General features: G+C 38.0%; 1 protein-coding gene across 1 annotated transcript; it reads right to left on the reverse strand.

Moving 5' to 3' along the window:
- Positions 1-285: 285 nt before the first annotated feature.
- LOC125116321 (transmembrane protein 14C-like) lies at positions 286-630 on the reverse strand. The gene has a single exon (XM_047761437.1). The coding sequence runs from the start codon at positions 628-630 to the stop codon at positions 286-288; it is 345 nt and encodes a 114-aa protein (XP_047617393.1).
- Positions 631-20,052: the final 19,422 nt, after the last annotated feature.

Here is a 20,052-nt window from a genome sequence, read left to right on the forward strand (position 1 = left end):
ACTTGCAGATTTTACCTAGAGATATGGAAAGAAGAGAGACCAACAAACAAGCATCAACCTGCATGAGGGAACTATGGTAGTAAATTCTTGTGTTACACACTACCCACCTCTTAAGGGTCATAGCAATAATGACTGATTTTTCTCTCTGCAAAGTCTAGTGCATTTTTTTGTTTGTTTTAAGTAAGATGTCAGAAAATGTGAAAATGCTGTACGTGTTTATCTTAATACACAAAAAATAGTGGGAAGTTTAAAAAGTCTCCATGAGTCCAAGTGGGGCCATGACTACTATGGACAGGGTTTACTCAATACACTAATTCCAAGTTTGGCAACCATCAGCCAATTGGCACCTACAACCAAGCCCACAGGCATACATTTTCCAGAGCGGTAGAATCTCATTCTCATAATGCCAGCCAAGGTTCCAGATGTATCTAAGAAAACCCAAATGTTTCCTGGATCCTGAGACAGCCAATAGGCACCCAGGCCTGCTAAGCCACTGAAGAAGAGTGCAGCCACCAGGGACAGGACACTACCTGCTTTTGCATAGCCAATGATCCAGTCAGAAACAACCAATGCTGCATAACCAAAGCCAATCCAAAATAAGGGCACTAAGGGACCAGAGTCCTTCTGCATTGTTCTCTTTCACTCGCACAGACTGAAGATTACACCAGGGCTGTACCTCCTTCCCAAAGATCTGCACTGGCCAATGGGAGCACACAGCCATAAGTCGAAAGAGAGTAAATCTTAAGAGTTCTCATTAGATGGGGAAAAAATTTGTTTCTTCTTTTGACTTTTTTTTATTGTATCTACATGAAATTATGGATGTTAACTAAACTTACTGCAGTAATCATTTTACAAGACAGTTGACCCTTGAACAACATTGACCCTCCAAACAGTTAAAAATCTGTATATAATTTATAATTGCCATTCATCTATGTGGCTCGTTTGTATCTACAGTCTGCTTTTGAAGATTCAACCGACCTCAGATTGTATAGTACTATTACATGAAAAAAAAAAAATCTGTTTATAAGTGAACTGTGCCATTCAATCCACGTTGTTTAAGGGTCAACTATATATGTAAGTTAAACCATTATGCTGTACACCTTAAACTTATTCAGTGATGTATGCCCATTATATCTCAATAAAATTGGAAAAGAAAATAAGAAAATATGGGCAAAGGATATGAAAAAGCAGTTTATGTAAAAAGGAATACAATGGGCTAAAAAGTACTTTAAAAATGCTCAACCTTACTATTAATTAAATGCAAATCAAAAGAACAAGATAACCTTTTCATCTATCACTGTCAAAAGTGAAAAAAAATTGAAAATTTATCAATTCCAGGTTGTTTCATAACCTTTTTTATTAGAGTATAGTTGATTTACAATATTGTGCTAATTTCTGTTGTACAGTAAAGCAGCTTAGTTACACACATATATACATTCTTTTCTTTAATATTCCTATCCAACTTGTGATGATAGAACATGATGGAAGATAATATGTGAAAAAGAATGCATATATATATATGTGACTGGGTCACTTTGTTGTACCATAGGAATTGACAAAACAGTGTAAATCAACTATACTAAAAATTTGTTAAAAATAGGAGTTCCCGTCGTAGCACAGTGGTTAATGAATCCGACTAGGAACCATGAGGTTGCAGGTTTGGTCCCTGCCCTTGATCAGTGGGTTAACAATCCGGCGTTGCTGTGAGCTGTGGTATAGGTTGCAGACGTGGCTCGGATCCCTCATTGCTGTGGCTACAGCTCCAATTCAACCCCTAGCCTGGGAACCCCCATATGCCAAGGGAGCGGACCAAGAAATAGAAAAAAAAAAGATAAAAAAAATTTGTTAAAAATTTAAAAATAGGAGCTCCTGTCATGGCTCAGTGGTTAACAAACCCAACTAGCATCCATGAGAAAGAACATGGGCTCAATCCCTGGCCTCGCTCCTGGGTTAAGGATCCAGCATTGCCATGAGCTATGGTATAGATCACAGACGCAGCTTGGATCCAGCATTGCTGTGGCTCTGGCATAGGCCGGCCACTACAGCTCAGATTGGACCCTTAGCCTGGGAACCTCCATATGCCACAGGGGCGGTCCTAAAAAGACAAAAAAAAAAGTTGTAATAACAATATTCCCTTACCTTACAGTTTATTCCAGGGGAATGGATATAGTTCCCTGTACTGTGGAGACCTCATAGTCTATCCATTCTAAATATAAGAGTTTGTATCTACTACCCTCAAATTTCCAGTCCATCCCTCTCCCTCCTACCTCCCCCTTGGCAACCACAAGTCTGTTTTCTATGTCTACGAGTCTATTTATGTTTTGCAGATAGGTTCATTTGTGCTATACTTTAGATTCCACATGTAAGTGATATCATATGTATCTTTCTCTTTCTGACTTAACTTCACTTAGTATGATAATCTCTAATTGCATCCATGTTGCTGCAAATGGCATTATTTCATTCTTTTTATGGCTGAGTAGTATTCCATATTTGTACTCTATCTTCTCTATCCATTCACCTATCAATATACATTCAGGTTGTTTCCAAGTCTTGCTATTGTGAATAGTGCTGCAATGAATATTGGGATGCAAGTATCCCCTTGAATCCTTGTTTTACCTGGGTATATGAAAATTTTTAGTAGAGTATCATCAGTACTGGTAAGAGGTGGGAACATAACCTCTCAGCATACTCTCCATGTTAGTGGAGAGTATAAACTGATATGAACTTTTTCAAGAGAAATATGCTGACAGGTCTCAAATTTTAAAATATACTTAGTCTAATCTTTTGGTTGATACTTCCAATTAAAGGTAATACTTATTAAATCTTAAAATGAACATTCCTTTTGACCCATCAATCCTATTTCAACGAATTCATCTTAAACATATATTCATAAAAATGCTTTAGGATACATGAATAAGTATATGCATTATGATATAGAAACATAAAAATATAGAAAATAACAAACATGTCCATCAATATAGAACCAGCTAAGTGAATTATACAGCATCCATATAGTAAACACTATAGGATGTGGTAGAATGAGGTAGATCTACATGAATTGCTATGCATCTGTATTAACTAAATGCAACTATCCTAATTCAGAAAGGAGGGTGGTCACAAGTTGCAAATCAATATATATAACATTATGCCTTTTTTCGTGACCTAATTCAGAGTTCTGTAAATTAGCAGGAAGAGCAAAATACATGGATATTGCAGAGGCAACCAGCAGCACCTATCACAGATCATTTGATTCTTAAAACTAGAATTCTTTTGTTACTCCATAATGGGAAAATAGAACTGCTTAGTCTAACAAAATAGGTAGTTAATCCTATAAATTTCCACGGAAACATGATTTATGAGCTCCAGCCCTGGACTAAAGACAGACCCTGGTACTTCTGGAGAATCACAGAGGGGCAGGCTTTACTTCTAACTCTCCCTTCATTCTCATCCAAACACACACACATACACACACACACACACACACATACTAGAAAGGAACCACCACAAGGGCAGGGCTTTATTTTGGTTCACTAGTATCTATCCCCAGCACGTGGAATAATGTCTGGTACACAGTTATCTAGAAAGAGTAAATAATTCCAAAGCCAACATTGCAATAAAGTCAATGTAGCCCTATGGGAAATTCTGCCTCTCAGTCATTCTACAGGTTCACAATCAGCAAACCCAGGGTCTCTTTGCATTGATGCTATTTCCAGGAGCCTCATCAACTGAAGCCTGGTAATTCATTTATTACCTAGTAAATTGTACACATTTCATCCCAACTCTCTACCCTATATGCATATAAAAAGAGAAGACAAATGCTTCTATGGTGTAATCTAAGCAATACTACTCAAAGTCTATGATGAGATAAGAAGCTTTGCACCAGAATGTAAAACAATGACTGCTTCCTTCATCTAGAAAGTCTTGCTACACAGTCTTAGGGTGCAGATGATTTACACTCTGGTACAAACTCCATATCTCCTTTAGCAGAACAGTAATAGATGAAGAACTGCTGATCATATTTTGAATAGCACTAATATAAAATAGGGCCTAAAGTACACAAGTTCCAGTACTTGAGAATTTCTCTTTGTGCTAAATAAACATTGCCTTTTCCATCAAATTTATTTCACCATTTATGGAGGGACCTGAAGCAGCACAGGCATACCAGTTATAAGAATGAAAAGCAATTCTCAACAAAATATTAGCCAACCGAATCCAACAACATATCAAAAAAATTATACACCATGACCAGGTAGGGTTCATCCCAGGTTCACAAGGATGGTTCAACATATGCAAATAAATCAACATCATACACCACATTAACAAAAGAAAAGTCAAAAATCATATGATCATCTCAATAGACGCAGAAAAAGCATTTGACAAAGTCCAACATCCATTCATGATCAAGACCCTCGCCAAAGTGGGTATAGAGGGAACATTCCTGAACATAATCAAAGCCATTTATGATAAACCCACAGCAAATATAATACTCAATGGGGAAAAACTGAAAGCCTTCTCACTCAAATCTGGAACAAGACAGGGATGCCCACTCTCACCACTGCTATTCAACATAGTTTTGGAAGTCCTAGCCACAGCAATTAGGCAAACGAAGAAATAAAAGGCACCCATATAGGAAGAGAAGAGATAAAACTGTCACTGTATGCAGATGACATGATACTATACATAGAAAACCCTGAGGACTCAACCCCAAAACTCCTTGAACTGATTCATAAATTCAGTAAAGTAGCAGGATATAAGATTAACATTCAGCAGTCAGTCACATTTCTGTATACCAGCAATGAAATATTAGAAAAGGAATAGAAAAATACAATACCTTTTAAAATTGCACCTCACAAAATCAAATACCTCTGAATACACCTGACCAAGGAGGTAAAGGACTTATATGCTGAGAACTATAAAACTTTAATCAAAGAAATCAAAGATGTAAAGAAATGGAAAGATATTCCATGTTCATGGATTAGAAAAATCAATATTGTAAAAATGGCCATACTACCCAAAGCAATCTACAGATTCAATGCAATCCCTATCCAATTACCCAGGACAGTTTTCACAGAACTAGAACAAACAATCCAAACATTTATATGGAACCACAAAAGACCCAGAATTGCCAAAGCAATCCTGAGAAACAAAAACCAAGCAGGGGGCATAATCTCCCAGACTTCAAAAAATATTACAAAGCCACAGTCATCAAAACAGTGTGGTACTGGTATCAAAACAGACATACAGACCAATGGAACAGAATAGAGAACCCAGAAATAAACCCTGACACCTATGGTCAATTAATCTTTGACAAGGGAGGCAAGAACATAAAATGGGAAAAAGAAAGCCTATTCAGCAAGCATTGCTGGGAAACCTGGACAGCTGCATGCAAGGCAATGAAATTAGAACACACCCTCACACCATGCACAAAAATAAACTCAAAAGAGCTGAAAGACTTAAATATACGACAGGACACCATCAAACTCCTAGAAGAGAACATAGGCAAAACACTCTCTGACATCAACATCAGGAATATTTTCTCAGGTCAGTCTCCCAAAGCAATCGAAATTAGAGCAAAAATAAACCCATGGGACCTAATCAAACTGAAAAGCTTTTACACAGCAAAGGAAACCAAAAAGAAAACAAGAAGACAACTTATAGAATGGGAGAAAATAGTTTCAAATGATGCAACCGACAAGGGCTTAATCTCTAGAATATATAAACAACTTATACAACCCAGCAGCAAAAAAAGCCAATCAATCAATGGAAAAATGGGCAAAAGACCTGAATACACTGTTCTCCAAGGAAGATATACAGATGTCCAGCAAACACATGAAAAAATGCTCAACATCACTGATCATGAGAGAAATGCAAATCAAAACAACCATGACATAACCACCTCACACCAGTCAGAATGGCCATCATTAATAAGTCCACAAATAACAAGTGCTGGAGGGGCTGTGGAGAAAAAGGAACCCTCCTGCACTGTTGGTGGGAATGGAAACTGGTACAGCCACTATGGAGAACAGTTTGGAGATACCTTGGAAATCTATACATAGAACTTCCACATGACCCCACAATCCCACTCTTGGGCATATATCCAGACAAAACTCTCCTTAAAAGAGACACATGCACCCACATGTTCATTGCAGCACTATTCACAATAGCCAGGACATGGAAACAACCCAAATGTCCTTCAACAGATGATTGGATTCGGAAGAGGTGGTATATATACACAATGGAATACTACTCAGCCATAAAAAAGAATGACATAGTGCCATTTGCAGCAACTATGTCATTCTATGGATGGAACTAGAGAATCTCATACTGAGTGAAATGAGCCAGAAAGACAAAGACAAATACCATATGATATCACTTATAACTGGAATCTAATATCCAACACAAATGAACATCTCCACAGAAAAGAAAATCATGGACTTGGAAAACAGACTTGTGGCTGCCTGATGGGAGAGCGAGGGAGTGGGAGGGATCGGGAGCTTGGGGTTATCAGACACAACTTAGAATAGATTAACAAGGAGATCCTGATGAGTAGCATTGAGAACTATGTCTAGATACTCATGTTGCAACAGAACAAAGGGTGGGGGAAAAATGTATACATGTAAGGATAACTTGATCTCCTTGCTGTACAGTGGGAAAATAAAAGAAAAAAAAAAGAATGAAAAGCAGGAAAGAGAAGTGAGGGAGTGGGGGTATCAAATAAATTTGACCTAGTTTACAATTTTACACATAGGAACCTAAAGTCATTTCTCAGAGCCTGTAACTAGTGATTAAATTGGTAGCAGATTACTGGCTGCATCCCAGACAGCAATAATGTAGTTAAAAATAGTAATTAAGCATGTGAAAATCAGGTGCAACAGCTAATAGTAATGTTCATTTTTTAAAAATTCTATAGTCTCAAATATCTGTCACTTCCCATTACATGTGCAACTTGGCTAAACTCAGGAGTTCCACCCCACAATACCATGTCACTTAAAATTGAGTAGCCAAACAAGATTTAGAAAATCATGCTTTTTGAGTCTCTAGACTAACATTCCCATGAGCCAATGATCCATAAATAAACACTATTTTTAAGTCTTCATTACGAAGCACATAGTTTCTCTTCAGGCAAGATTGGGCTGCCAACTTCTCTACTTAAGTCTTAATCCTTTCTATTCCAGAGAAAAAAAATAGAAACATGCAAACATAAGTTCATAGGGAATAAAAAATGGAACTCCTATCCCTCCATAGCTATGGTCTTTCTCTAAATATCACTGGAAAAATAAAATTCCACAATTAAAAAAATACTTAATACAGGAAGGATATATTAAGAATTCACAACCCTATACCTCACCTCCCACAAATACTGATACCTCTACTCTTTCCCCTTAGATTTCTCTGTACCAGCCACCACCTCCAAAAATCAAATAGTTTTACTTCACACCAATTTCTTAGCGTCTTCTTCAGTATGTTCTATTTCTACAACCAAATTCCCATGTTCGATAATAACAGAATTAAAAGTTCATAGCTTCCCTGGCTTCCCCCCTACCCAGAACTGATTCTATTCTCATGTGTCCCTAAGCAGAAAATCCCATTCTGAATCTCTGCTTCTGCATGTGCCCTCTATCCTTTTTCTTTCCACTTTGCTACCTACAGATTTTCTCCAAATAATTTTAATTTCCACAAACTTTATTATAAAACATTTATTCTCTTAGTTCTGCAATTTCTTTGTCACAGTTGGATCATTAAATTCATATAAACAGAATGATATTTACATGATATTCTAACAAAAATTTATAAATTCTATTGTTCTAAAGTCCAAAGTAATGTAAATAGTCAATAATAGTGTCAGTTTCAAGCAATGATGAAACATTTTTAACATATTGCTTGGTCGAAATTTTGTAAGTATAAGAGATTCTATCCTGGGCTGAAAGAGATTCTGTCCATAGGTTGAAATACTGTAAGTAGAAGAGATTCTGTCCTGGAGCTCCCACTGTGGTGCAGTGGGTTAAGAATCCAACTGCAGCAGCCTAGGTAGTTGTGGAAGCACAGGTTCAATCTCTGGCCCACATAATAAGTTAAAGGATTCTGCACTGCCACAGCTATGGCATAGGTGGAAGCTGTAACTTGGATTCAACCCCTGGCCTAGGAACTTCCATATGCCATGGGTGCAGCCACAAAAAAAAAAACAAGAAGAAGAGATTTTGTCCCAGAAAATACTAAGTATATGTTATCTATGTGCCTGATAACTATATCTTACATCTCACAGATGCTCAATAAATATTTCCTTTAGTAGACAAGAAATTTTACTTCTTAAAAGAAAAACAATAAAAATTCATCTTCTTAAAAATCACAGTCTTTACCTTCAACTCTAATGCCCTCTAATCCAACAAATCCACACTTAAGAATAGAACTTAAGGAAATAACCTTTAAAATAGATAAATGAATAAATAAATAAAGGCACACACTCACACACTCACAGTTGCACCTAGATGTTCTTTCTTTTTTTTAAGGGCTGCACCTGCAGCATATAGAGGTTGCCAGGCTAGGGGTCAAATCGGAGTTGTAGCCACCGGCCTACCCCACAGCCACAGCAATGCCAGATCCAAGCTGCATCTGCAGCTTACACCACAGCTCACAGCAACACCAGATCCTTAACCCACTGAGCAAGTCCAGGGATTGAACCTGCATCCTCATGGATACACGTCATATTCATTTCCACTGAGCCATGACAGGAACTCCTAGATGTTCAACAATGGTTAATAGAATTACATCTACTCACTTGGAAGAATGTTAGACAGCAATCTAAAATAACATCTGTATAGAATAGGTAATATTATAAGGAAAGGGTTTTGATAAAGTTTAAAGGAAAAAGCAAATTTCCAAGTTTTATCTACAGTATTATTGCAATTCATTTTAAAGCTGTACAGGAAAAAAAGACTCAAGAAAATGCAGCAATGAGATTACAGATAATTTTTTTCTATGCTTTCAAAATTCCTACAATGAGCTCATATTACTTCTATAATGAAAAGAAAGTTTTACTATAAAAATCCCTATATTTTGGAGTTCCCATCATGGCGCAGTGGTTAACGAATCTGACTAGGAACCATGAGGTTGCGGGTTCGATCTCTGGCCTTGCTCAGTGGGTTAAGGATCTGGCATTGCCGTGAGCTGTGGTGTAGGTTGCAGATGCGGCTCGGATCCTGCGTTGCTGTGGCTCCGGCGTAGGCCAGTGGCTACAGCTCCAATTCAACCCCTAGCTTGGGAACCTCCATATACTTCAGGAGCAGCCCTAGAAAAGGCAAAAAGACAAAAAAAAAAAAAAAAACTGTATTTTACTCAAATAAGAAGGAAAACACAGACTTTGCATAAGAAGCAACAAATGGAAATAGCTCTATCTATACTGTCTGTATTTGGGGTTTCTCCACTTAACAAATTTGTGCTATGCTACTACTGAGGTAATTTGGGGGGGGGGTAGGTAATGAAATTTTAATAGTATATCCAAATATGCCACTCGAATTTAACTGTTGATAATCTACATCTCCAAATCACAATTATTCTCAATATGCTGACATTTAGTCTGTCTAAAAATACTAGCCACAAACCCAAGACCAAGGCTAATTTGAAATCCTATTGTTCCCACACGTAAGTTTTAGGCGAAGCATTGGATTTCACATATCTTGAGAAGTGTGGCAGCTGCCTGTGTTAGTGCTGTACATCAATGACTCAAAACTTCTACAGCCCATTGACTTAAATTCTTTTCTTGTTTCCATTTGCACTTATTCCTTCCAGTTCTGTCCTCAGTGCAACTCGCAGTTACTCAGACACCATCAGATAGTGACATTTTCTTTATGATCATTACTTTCCATATTCATCTCATATAGTGTGATTTTCACTTGGTTATAAATGGTGATAAATACTGTTCTGAGAGATTTCTCAACCTCCAAATATTACCACCAATCATAGAACAAATGCATAAGACAAATATTAAACTCAAAAATTAAGGCTTTTTCTTCCATTTCATTTTTAAAATCTTCCATTTATTATGAACAAGCTTTTGGTTGTACCCCTCAAATATTTTTCCCCAGCCCCATGTCAAAGCACAAGCATCCAGGCCATATCTTATCTTTTCCTGCACAGGATCCCAACCGGCTTTTTATAGCCAGAAACTCTCTGAATGCAAAGCACGACCTTGGCTACTAGCTTTCCCTGGCACTAGTTTGAAAGTTATTTATAACTTTAAAATTAGCCTGAAAGCCTATATTTCTCACCATAACTAGTCAAAACAGTCCAGTTTTATATAATAATGTGGTGTTCTTCAATTCAGAAGAAAAGTCCACATTTTAAACCTATGATACACAACTAAGCAGAGCAATTTCAATGCAGAAACAAGAATCACTGAAGTCCAGCTCCTTCCTCTTTTTACAAACTTAATACTCTTACCTTTCTGTTGCTTTCTATAAAGCAATATGTTTCAAATCCAGCTCTTGTAGAGAATTTTCCAAAAAGAGTTTGAGAGAGGGAAAAAAAAAGACTTCTTGGTTAGCCACAGAGTTAGAGAGTACCAAATCAAGAGGCAGTGACAGTGGGGCAGTCACTTTAGCCGAGTGTCATTCACCCAGGATGAGAATGAAGGGGGAGGTTACAAACTAGGGTGGGTGGTATCTAATCCTGAACTGCTAGTCACTGACCTCACTGACAACTTGTTACTGAAAATACTTTGTTGAAAAAGGCCAGACACATACTTTGCCTAGAGATCTACAAACATAGCTGTCAGGAAGTTCTAAAACAGTTAGATCTGCATTTCTCTAGTCCCTTTCCAAAATAAAGACCTCTTACATCTAATTAAAGCTGAAGGCTGGAATTATTGAGAGTGGAAAATGATAAAGCAGGGATAATAGGAGCCCAGGAAATCCACACATCAAAAAAAATCGATTATGTAAAATTCCGTGTCTTCAGTACCACAGAATGATATGTCACATCTGAAATCATGTTTTTCCTCTGAAATCTTATGTCTCACACCCTTGCACCAGGAAGCACACTCTATGCTCCATGAATTTATGTAGAGCCACATAATTATCAATAAAGAATGTAAAATGAAAATTCACCAAAAACGCCACAGGAGGAATCATTATTAAAGTCACCAGTCTTTTCCAACAAAATTTCTTTTGCTATGGCTATTTTTTTTTTCATATTTCCTCTTCCCTTTTTCTATCCCCTCTCCCTCAATATCTTAACATTCACTAGAACAATCTTGCATACCCCTGCCTTATGCTTTATCGCTTTATCTGTTCCTTGATACCCTACTTGAACTTGTACCGTATTTCCTTAGGCATTACGACTTTTGTAACTTTCTTCCGACAGCTTCTAAAACTGTAGGTGGTAACTGCCCCTAAAATAGAACTATTCATTTGAGTTTGGGCATTCCTGTTCTTAAAAGGCTGAATTCAAAAATTTTAAAAGGCATTTATTTATTAGCTCCCCAGGCACTCTTAGAACAAATATTAGGGAGCTGAGAGGAAAAGAGAGGGTCTAGAGATTGTCAGAGAGAATCAATTATGAAGGAAGTTTCATGTTACGTGATTTCTAGGGAAACGTGAAATAACTATTTTTATACAGCTTCCTTTAAAATGTGTTTAATTGATATTACATTTATCTAAAGATTCTTAATTGCTAACTGTCCTCCCCAGATTTTTTTAAAAGCGTCTTTTTCCCCTTGGAGAATCTAGGAATAGTCTCTTTCACAGTGAAAACAAAGAGTAAGTTTTATGTCTCTCAATCCATCTTTTCCTGAATAAAGAAATCACTTGACACTTGCAAAATAGAAGTTTTTGTTTTAGAGCTTTAATAATGAATGTTTTCTAAACAGAGACTATTAAGTTGAGCCCAAGATTAGATAATACAAATTCTATGCTGAGCCAGCCTACCCTCACTTTAAAATCACAAATAAGTTACTTACCTGCTCTGTACCTCTCCTTTCCATCTGCAAAATGGAGATGAAAACCACAACTGTTTCCATCTACTTTTCAGGGAATGTGTGAATTAAATGGATAAAATCTGAAGTGCTTCAAAGTACACTGAACTCCTCAGAGATGCAATACAAATGCAATTACAGCACTTGGTGTTATCAAAACAATTAAATATTATAAATATGTGAAACATAATTTTAAAGAGCTCTGTAGAGTTTCTTTTTTTGGTTTTTTTTTTTAATTCCCTCATAAAAATGTCTGCAGCCTCTAAGGCAGGTTTTAGCTGAAGTATTTCCCACTCTAGCCACAAGAGGTCCTCCTCCTAGCAATTCAAATCACGTCGGATTTGATGAGCAGAGGCCCCATAGTTCTCTGTATTTATGTCGGTTGGCTGACAGAAAACACAGATCACCTATGTCAAATTTCCATAGCTAACTATAGGGTAGCAAACAAAACCGGAAAAATCTGGCTTTCTCTGGGTGATCACTGAAGCATGCTGAACACTAAATAGTTCCTGTAAACTACATAGCCGCTGCATTTTGCACCCTGGCTCCCTTCCAGATTTTCACAGTAATTCCATCTTGTCACCTTGCCCAGTCTTGTTCAGTATTTATTCCCCTTCCCTATTTACTTGTTTCCTTTATACTTTTCAAACTTTAAAATTTTGGCTCACATTCCTCTCACAAGCAAACAAAGGTTAGGGATGGAGGAGCTGATGAAAACCAAAGCGAGAAGAGAGAATAAATCAGAGCCGGTACAGAAATCTTCCTGAGATAATCAAATGTGTCTTTGGTGTCAGGGCAGGTCCCAGACAATTCACTCAACCACATGTACTGCGGAGCTCGCTGATGCAGAGCCCTGTGCTGAGGACCAGCTAGAAGATTAGAGGCACAGAAGGGAGACCCCCAAAAAGAAAATAACTCTATCCCTAGCAGCAGTCCCTCTTGGAAAATAAAATAATTTTCTGAACAGCTATAACACCTTTTTAGGATGAGACTTCAAGCTAAGAATAATTTCAGTTTGTGATAATTAAAATTATTTCATTCCAAAAATGTGTGATAAATAGTTCAAGCACTTTGTCGAGGGTTTTAGGTGAAGCTAAATGAATCTGTTCCTGTTTCAAGGTCTGTGTACTGTAGTAAAAAAAAAAAATGTTTCCTACTCTCCCTTCCCATCCACCCAGTTACTAGCTACTAACCAACTCTCCTCCCTCATCATAGAAACAAGCCATCTTGGAAGATCTCCCTTATCTTCTCATCATCAAATCCACCAAACCACTGGCCCAAGCCCTATCTTCTCTGTCTTCTCTCTTATTACAATTCAAGCTGTACCCTTGCTCCTACGAAAGGCTAATCTCTCCTCTTCTGCTCTGGATCCCTCTTCCTCCCACTTTCTCAAGGACTTTGCTCCTTCATTATCATCTCTTGTACTGCATTACCACCTCTTCTCTAGTGACCAAAAATCAGGAGTTCTCTTGAGGCTCAAGGGGTTAAAAATCTGGAGTTGTCACTGCAGTGGCCTGGGTTCCACCCCTGGCCCAGGAACCTCCACATGTCCCAGGAGTGGCCAAAAAAAAATCTGCACAAAAATAGGCACACCACCTCTAACTTTAAAATAACCAACAGATGGAGTTCCTGTTGTGGCTCAGTAGAAACAAATCTGACCAGCATCCATGAGGACGCAGGTTCGATCCCTGGCATCACTCAATGGTTTAAGGATCTGGCATTGCCCATGAGCTGTGATGTAGGTCGAAGATGCGGCTCAGATCTCGCATTGCTGTGGCTGTGGCATAGGGCTGGCAGCCGTAGCTCCAACTGGACCCCAAGCCTGGGAACCTCCATATGCCTGAGTACAGCCCTAAAAAGACAAAAATGAAAATAAAATTTAAAAAAATAAAATAACCAACAGAGGAGTTCCTGTTGTGGCATAGCGGAAATGAATCCGACTAGTATCCATGAGGATGCAGGTTTGATCCCTGGCCTCACTCAGTGAGGTGTAGGTTGCAGACGTAACTCAGATCCTGAGTTGCTGTGGATGGGGCATAGGCCCAGCAGCTGTAGATCTGATTCAGCCCATAGCCTGGGATCTTCCATACGCCACGGGTGCGCCCTAAAAGGCAAAAATAAAAATAAAATAAAGTAACAAACAAAAACATTAGCTTCACTTTACGGGTCCTTCCAGTTGCTCCTCTAAGTTCTCTGATGCCTTTGGCACAATACTTCCCAAATGAGTAGCCTACCATCCCTTCGTTTTCACTTCGCATTTACTCCACAACCCACTCCATGTAACTTCTGTCCCCTTCACTGCCATAAGGGTCATTTTTAAGTCTACCAACGACTTCCACGTGGCCAGATCCATATTGTTGTCTCAGGCTTTAATTGAGATTTGTAATAGAAGCTGAGTGGGAATTTGCTGCTCGGAATTGGTAACTAAGACTCAAAATGAAAGAAAAAGAAGCCATCTCTCTATACGGCATGCCAAGGAATTTCCAGCATCTGAGGGCACTGGATGCTCACTCTGGGTCTTACTAAAAATCAGTTAAGTAAAGAGCTTCATGGAGTTCGCTGGTGGCCTAATGGGTTAAGGATCTGGAGTTGTCATTGCTGTAGCTCAGGTTGCTGCTGTGGTGCAGGTTTGATCCCTGGCCCAGTAACTTCTGCATGCCATGTACAGCCAAAAACAAAAAGAGAGAGAAGAGCCTCATGCTCTTCCTCTCCTCTTCCCTCTTCTAGCCCCAACACTAGAGGAAGTTAGGAGACTTAAAAAATTAGGAAAATTGGTCCAACTACTCTTCTCCTCTCGAAGATACCAGGGCAGGAAAAGTGGTGGGAAAGTCAGTCTTGCCCCTTCTCAAGTCCTTCAAGAGGACATCTGATTAGTGCTGGGGGAATGGGAGGAGATGAGATTTAAATTGGAATCAGGAGTTCCCATAATGGCGCAGTGGTTAACGAATCCGACTAGGAACCATGAGGTTGCGGGTTCGATCCCTGGCCTTCCTCAGTGGGTGAAGGATCCGGCATTGCCGTGAGCTGTGGTGTAGGTTGCAGATGCGGCTCAGATTCCGCGTTGCTGTGGCTCTGGCGTAGGCCAGTGACTACAGTTCCGATTCGACCCCTAGCCTGGGAACCTCCATATGCCGTGGGAAGCGGCCCTTGAAAAGGCAAAAAGACAAAAAAAATTAAAAAATAAAAAAAATAAATTGGAATCAGATGGGAGTTTTAAACTGAATGAAGCAGGCTTTAAAGAACTGAAAATGGCAGGAAAATGATGGAGCCCACCCGGTGTGTCATTAAGGAATGAGAAAGGGAGATGCAACAGAGCAAAGTTAAAGACATGGGTTCGAGAAAACAAACTAGTTCACTCAATAAAACAGTAGCATATATGCTAACATATACACTAAGGATTCCCAAATTTGTATTCCCAAACCAGACCTCTCTCATGTGCTCCAGAGGCATATATCCAATTGCTGTCTCCATCTGGATAACAAATACACATTTCAAGCTTAATCTGTCCCAAGCAAGAGTTCTTGATTTTGCCTCTCAAACCTACTCTATTCATGGTGATCATTTTATAATGTGGAGAAATATCGAATCAGTATGTTGTACACCTGGAATTAACATAGTATTGTAGGTCAATTATATCTCAATTTAAAAATAATAATTTAAGAAAATTAAGAGATAAAGTTCCCACTGTGGCACAATGGGATTGGTGGCATCTCTGCAGTATTGGGACACAGGTTCAAACCCCAGGCTCCAGCATTGCATTGCTGCTGCAGCTGTGGCATATGTCACAACTGCAGCTTGGATCTGATCCCTGGCCTAAGAACTCCGTATGCCATGGGGCAATCAAAAAAGAAAGACAAAATTGAGATGAAAGGGGGGGAAAACCTATTTATGTCATTCATAATCTAGTAATTGGTACCATCATATAATTACTTAAGCCAAAACCTAATAGTCATCTTTCATTCATTCTTTTCCCTCACAATCATCAAGAATATCCATTAATTCTATTTCCAAAAGTTATCTTGAATGCATCCATTTGTCTCTATCTTCCCTATTCCAAGTATTCTGAAGCATTTAAATCCATTCTCTACATAGCATCTAAATGATATTTCAGAACACAGTTTAGCTCATGTTATTCTCCCACTTAAAATCATCCAATGTGTTCTGATTAACCATAGAACAAAATCCAAATTATGTACTAAATCAACAAAGCCCTGCATGATCTGGCTCCTGTCCACCTCTCCCACTGTGACTCACAGCCCTCTTACCCCTAGTTCATGGACTTTAATTATACTTCCTGTTCATAAAATAACCAAGCTTATTCCCTTGGGACCATTGCGCTTCCTGTTCTTTTGCCTGAAATCATTTTCTTCCAGCTCAAGTATAGCTCATTCTCATTCTTGATATAATCCCACACCTTCTCAGGGAGGTATTACTTGATTACCTTATCTCACTGGCCCTGGTCACTTATCACAATCTTGCATATTTATTTATGTGTTTACTTATTCTCTTTTCACCATTGAAATGCAAGCTAGGAGCAATGGTGGTATCTATAACAGTATGGCATATGAAAATTAACTATACAAGATAAAGCATCAGTAGCTATGGGATTTCAAAGGAAGAAGAGAGAGCTCAAGAAGGAGGGGGTAATCCAGGAAAATTTCCTGGAGGGATTTACATTTGCCTTGATACAGAAATGAAAGATGTCAGTATCATGAGAAAATCATACTCTATTAATTTCATTTCTCAAATATCCTTCAAATCTATTGCCTCTCCATCTTTACAACTATTAATTACCCTTATACAAACTATAGTTGTCTTGCTTGTTGTCTTTATATATTTATCACCTAATTTCTCCCTTTCCCTCTATTTCATTTTGTGTAAACCCAAAAACAGCATTTAAATGCTAGTCTGAATACATTTACGCTAAAATTTTAAATCTCGATTTAACTATTTTAAAACTAAAGTTGACACATTAACTTTATTGCCTTGGTGACAACAGAAGAGGTAAAATGAATGTTCTTCTCATTAATTTTTCTCATTTAATTTTCTCAGAGTGCCATGCCTCAACTCTGACAGCTCATCTTGCTGTTAGTCAATAACCTTAACAAGCACAGTAATTACAGTCAATCATGTCCGCTTTAGTTCATTGATTACTTGGTTACTTCTTTTTCAACTCATTAATGAAAATTCCCAGCACAGACCTTCTGGGTGACATTTCTTTTATTAATTAAGTACCCTATCAGTCCCTTGAATATATTAATAAACCAGAGCATCTTGTATTGATGGTTCTAAAAACAACTTGCTCTTGCAGCTTTGAAAATCACCATCAGTTTCAGGGATTCAGAACACATCTAGAATACTTACTGTCTTCAAATCTGCCTTCTTATTTCAAATTATTTAAACAAGGGATATTGTTACAACATTACTTCTAAAGGATTAATATACTTAATTTTCAATTGATAACAGCTTATAAAATATTAAAAAGGAGTTGCCATCATGGCTTAGCAGAAACGAATCTGACTAGGATCCATGAGGACACAGGTTCAATCCCTGGCCTCGCACAGAGGGTTATGGATCTGGAGTTGCCATGAGCTGTGGTATAGTTTGAAGATTCAGCCTGGATCCTGCAGTGCTGTGGCTCCTAGCCTGGGAACTTATATGCTGCAGGTGTGGCCCTAAGAAGCAAATAAACAAATAAATAAAATGTTTAAAAAAATTATCTTGCATTTGTGATGCTAACCTCAAAAGCTAGTTACAAATGGTATAAGCAAGTAGTGTAGCAACTTAGACTAGAGGCTCTCAGCAAGGAGTATGGTAGTATTGATATTATTTTAAAGTTACACAATGGAATACTACTCAGCCATTAAAAAGAACAAAATAATGCCATTTGCAGCAATACGGATGGAACTAGGGACCCTTATAAGAAGTGAAGTAAGTCAGAAAATGACAAATACCATCTGATATCACTTATATCTGGAATCTAATATACAGCACAAATGAACAGGAAAAAAAACTCATGGACTGGAAGAACAAATTTGTGGTTGCCAAAAGGGATATGGGGAGGAGTGGGATGGACTGGGAATCTGGGGTTAATAGATGCAAACTATTGCATTTGGAGTGGATAAGCAATGAGATCCTGCTATATAGCACAAGGAACTCTATCTAGTCACTTGTGATGGAACATGATGGAGGATAATATAAGAACATGTATTTACATGCATGACTGGATCACTTTGCTGTACAGTAGAAAGTTGACAGAACACTATAAACCACCTACAATGGAAAAAATAAAAATTATTTTTAAAAATCCAAAATAAATAAATAAATAAAAGAACCTCTTTTAGCATAAGAGTAATAGATTACATTTACCTATGAGACAAATTGCCTCTTGGTTCTAAGGAAACAAATATAGCAGATTTTCTAGTTGTGAAAACGTAAAGTAAGTTTCACCTAAACGTAATAAAGGAAATGACTATTGTTTCATACAGAGGAATTCAGTGAAGTATGTCTCTATAGAATTTCATTGCTTTTTAAAAAGAACCATTTCTTTTTCCTGTATGAATTTACATGGTCCTCAAACCCATCAGAATTTCATCCCCTTTATAAAACAGATATTTTCCAATGTCATTTTTTAAGATCCTGAAATGAAATTCACAGTTACTAACTACACACTGACTCCATACTGTGTCCTTAAAAATATATTTTATATATAAATGTTGTTTACCTATTACATGTATTTTACATAAATTATATATTTGCATGTAATTATGCAAATGCTCAGGAACACTTACCCTGGAACACATAATAAATGAGTCACTTTTCTCCTTACGCATAGAATCACTGTGAATGTGACAGCTACAAATGTAGATTGATAAGGATGCGTTGTATTGGCAATTCAAATACCATAAGCAGCATTGAAATAGTGATGTAATTTTTCTGAAATGGTGAACAACTCTTGATACGATACAGAACAAAAGAACAATCATCCTTTAATATACCCACTTGGCTGCATTCCTGGAAAATTCAGTGTGTATTGAAACTGTGCAAAAAAAAAAAATTGTATTTATAAGTAAAATCAGAGTTAGGTTCAAAGCTTAGAAAATTACAAGCAGGACTTACATGAATGTCCAATGAAATATTTGAACACTGCATGGGATATAGGACAATTCAATTTAGGGGAGAGTTTTACACATTGCAAAACCTTTAAGCTTTTTTGGCCCTAGCTAATTAAATGCCAAATGTGCCCTATAACTACTGCGACAACCAAAACTGCCTGCCCCTGGGACAAGGAGGGAGAGAGGAGACTTGAGAATCATTGATGTGCATGTTTACAGGAGCCCCAAGGCTGATATGAAGAAGATAAATAGACGATGGATGGAAGGAAAGAAGGAAAGAAGGATGGACGGAAAGAAGGAAGGAGGGAGCCCTAACTGGAATGGAATAGTGCAACCTGGAATGGACTACTGAAGTCGTAAACATGGATTTAAGAAAATAATTCACATTTCTAGGAAATGTATTATAGACAGCAATGGCAATTGCCTGGAGGAGAGGAGAGGATGGGCAGCATCCACAGAATCAGACCATATCCTATGAGTGAGGCAGTGAGGTTTCTCCCAAAAAGAATGGATATCCCCATTGTTACTTATCCTGGGGAAGAAGTTGTTTCCAGGACAAGAATAAGTGGACAGCCAAGCTTTTAGTTGAAAAGGAGAAAGTCCCTTTTCTTTCTGAATTCCCATGATTTGGGAGCCTGGACTCCAGATAGAAGAGACAAGCCAGAGAGTTCCCACAGTGGAGAGCAAGTTGGCATGTTCATAATAGCGGTAAGTCAAAATAAGTTAGAGGAACAGTTTTTAAGGAAGGCTTGAAAATGGCCCAGAACTTTGGCCAGAGGACTCTGAGCATAGCCAAGTTACTGTCATAATTATCATATGTATTGTGTTTTCTTGCTTCTTTCTACAAATTCTGGCTAAAATGCTCTCCTGCGAAAAATTAAGGAAAGGATTGGTTTCCTGATTCCCATGTAATATCAACCTGGTGAACAAGAGCAAAAGCTACAGTGCAGGGAGTTTCCAATGTGGCTC

The sequence above is a fragment of the Phacochoerus africanus genome, chromosome 15 (assembly GCF_016906955.1).
Source record: "Phacochoerus africanus isolate WHEZ1 chromosome 15, ROS_Pafr_v1, whole genome shotgun sequence".
NCBI classification, from domain to species: domain Eukaryota; kingdom Metazoa; phylum Chordata; class Mammalia; order Artiodactyla; family Suidae; genus Phacochoerus; species Phacochoerus africanus.